Source organism: Nerophis lumbriciformis, linkage group LG02, assembly GCF_033978685.3.
Source record: "Nerophis lumbriciformis linkage group LG02, RoL_Nlum_v2.1, whole genome shotgun sequence".
Lineage (NCBI taxonomy): Eukaryota > Metazoa > Chordata > Actinopteri > Syngnathiformes > Syngnathidae > Nerophis > Nerophis lumbriciformis.
In genome coordinates, this window is record NC_084549.2 from 22,495,493 (window position 1) to 22,507,527 (window position 12,035).

The 12,035-nt window shown below is 38.0% G+C and overlaps 1 protein-coding gene across 1 annotated transcript in view; it reads right to left on the reverse strand.

Moving 5' to 3' along the window:
• Positions 1-3,929: 3,929 nt before the first annotated feature.
• The window catches only part of lmbrd1 (LMBR1 domain containing 1), a 91,872-nt gene continuing 83,766 nt past the window's right edge, over positions 3,930-12,035 (reverse strand). Inside the window, exon 16 of the mRNA XM_061958828.1 lies at positions 3,930-6,593. Coding sequence (XP_061814812.1) covers positions 6,483-6,593 — 111 coding nt within the window. The 3' untranslated portion in view covers positions 3,930-6,482. The remainder of the gene's footprint in view (positions 6,594-12,035) is intronic.

Sequence of the window (12,035 nt, forward strand, 5' to 3'; positions counted from 1 at the left end):
TGGGTCAAATGCAGAGGGTAATTTCACCACACCTCGTGTGTGCGTGACTATCGGTGGTACTTTAACTTTTGTAGGGCTGTCTAGTGATCATTTTTAAACCAGATTAATCACACCCTTGAACTATGATTAATCTGATTACCGTATTTTTCGGAGTGTAAGTCGCACCTGCCGAAAATGCATTATAAAGAAGGAAAAAAACATATATAAGTCACACTGGAGCCCGGCCAAACTATGAAAAAAACTGCGACTTATAGTCCGAAAAATACGGTAATCACATGTTTTTGATTGTTTGCATAGATAAAATGAGGTTCAGAAAATACCCCAATAGTTGGACACAAATGCACTTTGGTAGTCATAATATCATACAGTACATTTTTTAAATGTTTTACTTAGAGATGTCCGATAATAACGGCCTGCCGATATTATCGGACGATAAATGCGTTAAAATGTAATATCGGAAATTATCGGTATCGTTTTTTTAATTATCGGTATCGTTTTTATTTTTTAATTTTTTTTTTATTAAATCAACATAACAAACACAAGATACACTTACAATTAGTGCACCAACCCAAAAAACCTCCCTCCCCCATTTACACTCATTCACACAAAAGGGTTGTTTCTTTCTGTTATTAATATTCTGGTTCCTACATTATATATCAATATATATCAATACAGTCCGTAAGCACACATGATTGTGCGTGCTGCTGGTCCACTAATAGTACTAACCTTTAACAGTTAATTTGACTCATTTTCATTAATTACTAGTTTCTATGTAACTGTTTTTATATTGTTTTACTTTCTTTTTTTATTCAAGAAAATGTTTTTAATTTATTTATCTTATTTTTTTTTTTTTTAAAGTACCTTATCTTCACCATACCTGGTTGTTTAAATTAGGCATAATAATGTGTTAATTCCACGACTGTATATATCGGTATCGGTTGATATCGGTATCGGTAATTAAAGAGTTGGACAATATCGGAATATCGGATATGGGCAAAAAGCCATTACCGGACATCCCTAATTTTACTGAACATGAGTCATTGATTAGCTCAAAACCTTTTTTGTAAGTTTTTGCAGTAATCTTGCAATTAAGGTACAGTTACTTACTGATCATGTAGTAAACACACTCATAAACAACGTAGTGTGCCATTTAAATCTGCATTTACTCTTTAGTTTAAACAGTTGTTTAAACAAACAAGTTTGTTTACCTTTTTCAGATGACAACGCAACCTCAGCTCGTTGTGATTGCATACAGATGTCCAGTGTTCTACAGTAACCAAAATGAATTCACATTCAGCCAGTAGTTGCCACTTGATGCTCGCTCCTATATGATAACGCAATATTTGTTTGTAATAATCATATTCGTTAATGCATTAACGTCGACACCCATCATTGTTTAGTATATAAATGATGATAGAAGCATTTAAAACAGGTTACTTAATTTGGCTGCTGACGTATGCAGTAACATTGCGTGATTTCCCGTTGAATTATGTTGTCAATACTAATATTCATCTTCTTGCTAATTTACTGTTAGTAGCATAACTTTCTGTTGTAACATGGTTATGTGTCAAAGTCAAAACCCGTGTATCTATGGCCCCCGGGATGATATTTGATTAGTATTACAACCGGCCCGCAGGCCACAGCCGCCTGCTGCTGTTTTGCACGCACCAATACCCCATCAGTGTTGGCGCTGGGACCCCATCAAGTCATAAAAAGGGGGTCCTACAATACATGTTTGAGGTGCCACTTTTTTGTAAGCGTTTTGAAAACAAATGATAAATGTATGCATTATCCTGTTATATCTCACATTCTATATTGTGTTTTGGAAAAAGGTTGTTATAAACGTTACTTAATTCATTAAAAAAATAAAATAATGTATGCATATGTAAATTTATTAACTTATAAACATTAATTCACTTTCTTCTTTCCTTCATGGATCTAAACTTTACCGCTGCCGGTATTTTTTTTCTGTGTTTTGTTTATGTGATTGTTCTATTTTCGGCCAAAGTAAGACAAAAAAAACAATCTGAAGTTGTCTTTATGTTTTAGTTTTAATGCCATGATTTTAATAGTCCACATATTTTCCTCCATGCGGCCCCTGAGCTAAAATAAGTTTGACACCCCTGATCTACATGTATGTTAAAATGCCATACATCCATTTTCTACCGCTTGTCTCTCTTGGGATCGCGGGGGGTGCTGGAGCCTATCTCAGCTACGGGGTGCACTAAGCAACATTTTTGGATACTTTACATTAGTTTTGGGTCATACTACAAATGTGGGTATCAATACAAAGTACTCACAAAAGCAGTATTTAGTCTAAGGTTGTTGGTCACACCTAGTCTTAGACTGGTCAGATCTAGTCTTAGACTTAAATTGGTCTGATTTAGACTTAGACTGGTCACATCTAGTCTAAGACTTAGACTGGTCACACCTAGTCTTAGACTTAGATTGGTCAGATCTAGTCTTAGATTTTGTCATATCTAGTCTCAGACCTTTTGGTCGGATCTAGTTTTTGACTTAAATTGGTCATATCTAGTCTTTGACTTAAATTGGTCAGATCTAGTCTCTGACTTAGCTTGGTCACATCTAGTCTTAGACTTAGCTTGGTCACATCTAGTCTTTGACTGGTCAGATCTAGTCTTTGACTTAGATTGGTCAGATCTAGTCTTTGATTTAGATTGGTCACATCTAGTCTTTGATTTAGATTGGTCACATCTAGTCTTTGATTTAGATTGGTCACATCTAGTCTTAGACCCAGATTGGTCACATCTAGTCTCAGATTTAGATTGGTCAGATCTAGTCTTAGACTTAGATTGGTCACACCTAGTCTTAGACTTAGATTGGTCACATCTAGTTTTTGACTTAGATTGGTCACGTCTAGTCTTAGACTTAGATTGGTCACACCTAGACTTAGACTGGTCAGATCTAGTCTTTGACTTAGATTGGTCAAATCTAGTCTTTGACTTAGATTGGTCGGATCTAGTCTTTGACTTAGATTGGTCACATCTAGTCTTTGACTTAGATTGGTCACATCTAGTCTTTGACTTAGATTGGTCAGATCTAGTCTTAGATTTTGTCAGATCTAGTCTCAGACCTTTTGGTCGGATCTAGTTTTTGACTTAAATTGGTCAGATCTAGTCTTTGACTTAAATTGGTCAGATCTAGTCTTTGACTTAGCTTGGTCACATCTAGTCTTAGACTTAGCTTGGTCACACCCAGTCTTCGACTGGTCAGATCTAGTCTTTGACTTAGATTAGTCAGATCTAGTCTTTGACTTAGATTGGTCAGATCTAGTCTTTGACTTATATTGGTCAGATCTAGTCTTTGACTTAGATTGGTCAGATCTAGTCTTTGATTTAGATTGGTCAGATCTAGTCGACTTAGATTGGTCACGTCTAGTTTTAGACTTAGATTGGTCACATCTAGTCTAAGACTTAGATTGGTCACATCTAGTCTTTGACTTAGATTGGTCACATCTAGTCTCAGATTTAGATTGGTCAGATCTAGTCTTCGACTTAGATTGGTCAGATCTAGTCTTTGACTTAGATTGGTCAGATCTAGTCTTTGACTTACCGTAGATTGGTCATATCTAGTCTTAGACTTAGATTGGTCACATATAGTCTTAGACTTAGATTGGTCACATCTAGTCTTAGACTTAGATTGGTCAGATCTTGTATTTCAACAACAGCACTTAACAACAGTCGTTGGCATTGACAGTAGGATTGCTTGTTTGCATCTCAACAGTTGTTTTTCTCACTACAATAGGGCGAAACCATCCTTGCCCAGGAACACCTTCCTGGTTTGGGGGTTTAGTACCAGCTACTAGACTAGATGTGACCAATCTAAGTCTATGAGCATGAACGGATGAAGCCTACTTGGATGAGAGGCAAAACTTCAGTCCAGTTGCCATCGATTGAATGCAATGATCTCGATGAATGAGAACATCCACAGACTCCTTCAGTTTCACTAAGAATTGACCTTTAAAATGATGCAGGAAGGCCATGTCCTTTTTGTTTGTTTGTTTGGCTCCTGACTTGTTTGTAGTTTATTAGCAAGTAAGCGAAGGCGGCGTCTTAATGAGCGAGCGTGGTTCTATATGAGTTCCGAGGTACGTACGCTGCAAACACTTACTGAACAAAGAAAGTACATTTAATGCTAATCTATAAGCGTGTTGAGTGTTTATAGGCGCTAATCCAGGGATGTCACTTTCACTTTCATACATATCCTCGTTAAGTGGATCTGCACTTCATTATTTAGCCCACACAGGATATATATAAACCGGCCAATGCATTAAGTACACCTCAAAGCTTTAAGAACTAAATAAAACACACAAAAACATTTTAAATTATATTTTCAGAAGAATTTATTTCTTTAAATATATGTACCGTTTAATGCTAAATACACAATATTATCATCATTTGGATCATTTCTCTTAAAGAAAACAGCTTATGTGCCCATCATTGCATTTATATTCATCAGGCACTTTCCCATCATGATCATAATTTATGTAGTAACTCAATGAGTGGCTGCCCTTTTTTGTACATTACAAGGATGCACTATTTGCTTTGAATGGAATAAAATCATAATAAAAAGATGAAGACATTCAGTGCAATAAACTTAGGGAATATTCTTGATTTTTCTTCTCCTGTTACGAGACCAAGTTCATGAAATATGAAACGTAAAATGGGCACGTTGTAATATGACATGCATAATACTTTCCATTAAAGAGGAGCGATTAAATACCAATGTACAGTATTTCATTCACATTTTAAAAATACACTTTTCTTACAGCAGTTAAAGAAAAAGTCACATGACTATTCGGTTTTTGAAAGGGTTATTAGAACGCATGAGGCATTATTTAAAAGGTAGCAGCCTCCCTATTTCTTTTTAAAGCATTCATCAATTCATGTTTAAAGGGGAACATTATCACAATTTCAGAATTGTTAAAACCATTAAAAATCAGTTCCCAGTGGCTTATTATATTTTTCAAAGTTTTTTTCAAAATTTTACCCATCACGCAATATCCCTAAAAAAAGCTTCAAAGTGCCTGATTTTAACCACCCGTCCATTTTCCTGTGACGTCACATAGTGAAGCCAACACAAACAAACATGGCGGAAAGAACAGCAAGCTATAGCGACATTAGCTCGGATTCAGACTCGGATTTCAGCGGCTTAAGCGATTCAACAGATTACGCATGTATTGAAACGGATGGTTGTAGTGTGGAGGCAGGTAGCATAAACGAAATTGAAGAAGAAACTGAAGCTATTGAGCCATATCGGTTTGAACCGTATGCAAGCGAAACCGACGAAAACGACACGACAGCCAGCGACACGGGAGAAAGCGAGGACGAATTCGGCGATCGCCTTCTAACCAACGATTGGTATGTGTTTGTTTGGCATTAAAGGAAACTAACAACTATGAACTAGGTTTACAGCATATGAAATACATTTGGCAACAACATGCACTTTGAGAGTGCAGACAGCCCAATTTTCATCAATTAATATATTCTGTAGACATACCCTCATGTCAGCAGGCCAGGGAAGCTAGGGTCGATATTCTTCTCTTGATCATCTTCGGGACGGTGTGAGCCAAGACATCCAGGGGGTTTAGCTCGCTCGTCTGCGGGAACAAACTGCCGCCATTGCTTGCCGTGCTACCGAGGTCCTTTGTCCCTGAATTGCTCACACACTCCGCCAGATTCAATGGAGGTCTGGCGGCAGATTTCTTTGACTTTATCGTTGGAAATGCATCTGCTTTGAGTGTCGCAGGATATCCACACATTCTTGCCATCTCTGTCGTAGCATAGCTTTCGTCGGTAAAGTGTGCGGAACAAACGTCCAATTTCTTGCCACTTTCGCATCTTTGGGCCACTGGTGCAACTTGAATCCGTCCCTGTTCGTGTTGTTACACCCTCCGACAACACACCGACGAGGCATGATGTCTCCAAGGTACGGAAAACAGTCGAAAAAAACGGAAAATAACAGAGCTGATTTGACTCGGTGTTTGAGAAAATGGCGGATTGCTTCCTGATGCGACGTCACATTGTGACGTCATCGCACCGAGAGCGAATATTAGAAAGGCGTTTAATTCGCCAAAATTCACCCATTTAGAGTTCGGAAATCGGTTAAAAAAATATATGGTCTTTTTTCTGCAACATCAAGGTATATATTGACGCTTACATAGGTCTGGTGATAATGTTCCCCTTTAATGTACTAAAGTGTGCAAGTGAGTTTAAATATATACCCACGGGATAGCGATGCACTGTGTACATTTGAGTCTTGAGTTGAAAAACTTCAGCAAACCCTGTTCTTGAAAGTACTCGGCAAATGACAAATGCTAATTTTAAATCTATGGTAATATTGTTTCGAAGCACAATAACAAACAGAGGAGGAATTAATGACACGCCAAAGTGTACTTAGAAGCTTCCTCCTTTAAGTTATGGCGAGATGTGCTGTGTGTGTGCGTGTTAGAATATTGAACCTCAGTGCACATATTCATCATCGCTGACGTCTGAGTCATCGGCCTCCACCTCGCCTTCAATCACAGACTTCTTCCCTCGGCAGCACGACACCACGAGCCCGATGAGGAACACCTGCATCAAGAAAGGTAAAAACACACGCTAATGAACGTTTAAAGCAGAGGTCTTCAACAGGGGGTCCGCAAAATAACTGCATGGGGGGTCGTTAAAAGTTTGGTTGACAAGACTATTTTTAATATATATTCCACCTGTACATTTTCCACAAAATTAAATGTCTTTAGATATACATAAAAGGGCAACTGCACTTTATTTCTATTTTATTTTCATTCACAATCATTATGAAATACTTTTTTTTTTAATGCACATTAACTTGTAAAAAAACTAAAATAAAAGTCTTCTTACAGCGTAGCCAATGGGAGGTCCCCTATTTTGCCCAAAAACCCCAAAACAAAACCATTCAAAAACCGCCAGAAATACTCCATTTACATTTTGTGACTTGAACGTTAACCAAGTATTAGTGATATTGTTAATATGAGTGCTAACGCAGACAGACTATTTATAGCGGTGCTGTGATCACAAGCCCGTGTACAATTTTGACATGATCGACCTTGCTACCTAGAAGTTTATTGTAGATCATAAACCATGCATCTCACCTGGAAAGGAGATGGCTGAGGGCGTACTCTGACAAGTTGGTTCATTTTAACAGCCATTTAGCACTGAGAAATGGTGAGTGACACGAAAAGACGCTAGGATTAAAGTCAATTTTCATCTAAATGGGAATATATGAACATCCTAGCAGTCAGCATCCTAATGACAACAGACATTGTACAGTAAGTGATGTTTTATCATGTTTACAGTGATGATGTTAAAAAAAAGCAAACGTCGTGGGGCGTTTTCTAAATTAATACGCCGCCTATGCTTAAAATTATTAAAATATGTCAATATTAAATGTTATTATAAATGTGCCTGTTACTACATTACATACATACTTACATCATGTATATAAAACCTCAATGGAGGTGTTTGGATGTTTTTTTTAAGGGCTTTAAAGGCAGAATAGGCTTAAGCATTCATTTAATAATGCCAAAACAAAAAATGACATCAGTCGTCATGTCTCTCGTAATGATTGTGAATGATAGGCAAAATTCCCCAAAAAAGTGCAGTTCCCCTTAACATTAGTTTATAAATGGCAGTGACGTAGCCACCAAACGCAATGTACCTTGCAGATTTGAAATAAAAACATGAATAATTATACTGCATTATTATGATAACTATAGCATTTAAGATAGCTACCTAGTAGCGTTTAAGTTGCAAGCTAGCGATTAGCCGTGCAAGCTGCCAGCTAGTGATTAGCGCTCTAGCTGTTGACTTCAACAAATATCGGTAGTTAAAGGGTCTGTTTGCAACATTTACACAGATGTCTAGAGAGTGCCAACTTTCCAATGTATTTTACACAGTATATCCCGCCCTTTTCCGACTTCTAGGACGTAACTACGTACGTATTTAACACATTGACACACATTAGCTTTGGGTGTCGTAAACTAATAATAGCGATTTGATTTTTTTTTATTATTATTAAGGATCCCCATTAGACGGTTGCCACAACAACCCACTAGTCTTCCTGGGGTCCACAAACTCAATACAATTACAAGTAAAAGCATATAATTATAACTACACAATACTGAAAAAAATAAAAGCATCAATAAGAAAACAAGCAAACAATTTACAGTCACAGAATAATAATTACCATATAAATATAACTACACAATACAAAACCAAACAAAAATCATCAACAAGCAAACTAATTTACAGACTCAGATAAAATATTACTTTCCTTTTAAAAAACTTGTTTACTTTCAATGCCGGTGAGAATTTGAGGCAGGTTATTCCAGAGCGATAAAGATCTATAAATAAAAGATTTCTGCGAAGCATTCTTCCTGGGACGAGGGAGTACAAAATGCCCCTCACTAGACGCCCTGGTATTATGATTATGTATAGTGCTACTGTAAACTATTTGGGCCATGAGAAAAGCAGGAGTTTTACTACCGGTTACTGATTTGAACAATATTAGAGTATTAGCTGACAACCTGTTCTGCACTGTTAGCCAGGAAAGAGAAGCATGCATTTGGTTAACAGTGGTTCTTAGTGAACAACCCAGAACCAGCCTTGCTGCCCTATTCTGGACAATCTGGAGCTTACTGATCTCACCACTTGCAGCAGACGCTCAGACTGTAGAACAATAGTCCAGATGACACAAGACTAAACTCTTAACAATCTGACAAAGAAGAGGTGGATCAACAAAAGCAGGACATTTCCTGGAAATACCAACAGCCCTTCCCATCTTTGTAACTATATCATTGATATGATTTGACCAGGATAGAGTGCAGTCGAGCATCACTCCAAGGAGCTTGGCACTTCTGACCTGTTGAACTGTTGAAATACCTAGCCTCAGATCCAACTTTGATAACCCTTGCCTAGTCCCCAATACAATACTTTTTGTTTTTGAGATGTTAAGGACAAGTCTGTTACATACTGTCCAGTCATGCACAGCTTTTAGTTCCTCACTCAATACTACATTAAGTACACTGCATGATGGTGCAGCATGATAAAAGGTTTCATCATCAGCATAAAGAACCAATTTGACACGATTTGGATAGCTAGTGATAGCTGTCATTGAATGTATAGTCTATCAATACAAAAACAACACTGCACATTTTCTGTTGCTTCTCTTGTATGGGTGCACTCGCTTTCTGCGCGTACATATTAACGACAACGGTTAAGTGGCCGCCGTAAACTGCAAACATTTTTTTCGGGCCTGTAAAACACTTAACTAGACAAACTTAGTAACTGTGAAAAATACAGACAATTGTCAAACAAATGTGTTCTGTTAAACCACTAATGGTAACACAAGCTAGCCAATGGTGTTCTTATTATATTGTTTGCTTTGAAAGATGTTAATAACTGTGAGCAAGTTGCAAACAGCACCTTTAAATATTGCAATCATCTGCACAAAGAACAATCTTATGATGCATTGATAACCATTGCATCATGATGGCAGGGGTTGCCGGTTGAATAATTTTTATAAATATCAATATATTGTTGGTATGCTCATGTGTGGATTGCACATTTCTACTGCTTCGGGTTTATATCTCAGCTAATTCAATTTTTTTTTTTTAAATCGGATTAATCACACTTTTGAATTTGGATTAATCATGATTATTAATCACAGGTTATTACTCGCTTGCATAATTTAAAATAACTTTTAAAAAAGTCCGATACTTGGACACATACGTCATTTTGTCAAAATGTAATACAGGAACATTTTAAGGTGTTTTACTGAAATGCATCATTGCTCAAAAAGGCCATTCTGGGTGTATTTTGAAGTGAAATTACAGGTAACCGTCCGTGGTTAAAGAAGCTTGTAGTCAAAATTAATGGGTGTGATTATTCTGCATATGTATATGATTAATGCAATATTTTTTGTGATTAATCACGAGTTAACTTGTTATTTTTGACAGTCCTAATTTCAACACATTTATGGATGCTTGGTGCGCACAACCAACCAATCAGCACCAATTTAGTTATAAAATGTATAAAAACTAAACAGAGTTCAACATAAAATGTATCGGATAGGGTATCGTTTAATTTGTTATGATACTTTATAATACTGCTATATACAGTTGTGGTCAAAAGTTTACATACACTTGTAAAGAACATAATGTCATGGCTGTCTTGAGTTTCCAATAATTTCTACAACTCTTATTTTTTGTGATAGAGTGATTGAAGCACATACTTGTTGGTCACAAAAAACATTCATGAAGTTTGGTTCTTTTATGAATTTGTTATGGGTCTACTGAAAATGTGACCAAATCTGCTGGGTCAAAAGTAAACATACAGCAAGCCATCTACAGCTCAATTTTTGTTTCATCTGACGACAGAACTTTCCTCCAGAGGATCTTATCTTTGTCCATGTGATGTCAGATGAAACAAAAATTGAGCTGTTTGGCCACAATACCCAGCAATATGTTTGGAGGAGAAAAGGTGAGGCCTTTAATCCCAGGAACACCACTCCTACCGTCAAGCGTGGTGGTGGTGGTAGTATTATGCTCTGGGCCTGTTTTGCTGCCAATGGAACTGGTGCTTTACAGAGAGTAAATGGGACAATGAAAAAGGAGGATTACTTCCAAATTCTTCAGGACAACCAAAAATCATCAGCACGGCAGTTGGGTCTTGGGCGCAGTTGGGTGTTCCAATAGGACAACACAGTGACAGTGGAGATGATCATGGACTTCAGGAAAGTCACAGCTCCACCATTCCCCCTCACCCTGATTGACTCTCCCACCCCCGTCTCCATCGTGGACTCCTTCTGTTTCTTGGGCACCACCATCACCCAGGACCTCAAGTGGGAGCCGACCATCAGCTCCCTCATCAAGAAGGCCCAGCAGAGGATGTACTTCTTGCGGCAGCTGAGGAAACTTAAGGTGCTGACCGAGATGCTGGTGTAGTTCTACTCAGCCATCATCGAGTCCATCCTCACCTCCTCCATCACCGTGTGGTTCCCCGGCGCCACAGTCCGGGACAAGCATCGACTGCAGCGCATCGTACGTGCTGCTGAGAAGGTGATTGGCTGCAAGCTCCCATCCCTCCAGAACCTGTTCTTCTCCAGGACCAGGAGGCGTGTGGGTCTTGATCACAGCTGACTCTTCTCACCCTGGACACAAACTATTCTCCCCTCTCCCCTCAGACAGAAGACTACGGTCCATCCAGACCCACACCTCCCGCCACCTGAACAGTTTTTTCCCCTCAGCCATCAGACACATGAACAATAACAAGATCTGATAGCTCAGTTACAGCTCATTTTATTACCTATTCTGTGTTATATGTGTTTTATGTTGCACGATTGCACCATGAAAAATTCCTAGTTTGTGAACCATTCTCAAACAATTCTGATTCTGATTCTGACAATGACCCCAAACACACGTCAAAAGTGGTAAAGGAATGGCTAAATAAGGCTCGAATTAAGGTTTTACAATGGCCTTCCCAAAGTCCTGACTTAAATGTGTGGACAATGCTGAAGAAACAAGTCCATGTCAGAAAACCAACACATTTAGCTGAACTGCACCAATTTTGTCAAGAGGAGTGGTCAACAATTCAACCAGAAGCTTGTGGATGGCTACCAAAAGTGCCTTATTGCAGTGAAACTTGCCAAGGGACATGTAACCAAATATTAACATTTCTGTATGTATACTTTTGACCCAGCAGATTTGGTCACATTTTCAGTAGACCCAAAATAAATTCATAAAAGAACCAAACTTCATGAATGTTTTTTGTGACCAACAAGTATGTGCCCCAATCACTCTAATACAAAAAATAAGAGTTGTAGAAATTATTGGAAACTCAAAACAGCCATGACATTATGTTCTTTACAAGTGTATGTAAACTTTTGACCACGACTGTAAATATGTAGCATTTCTTTTTTGCACCCGCTGGTTTGCATATATAAACCTCTAGACCCCGGATGTAAGACAACCCATCTTTTTCAGCCTTTATGCTATA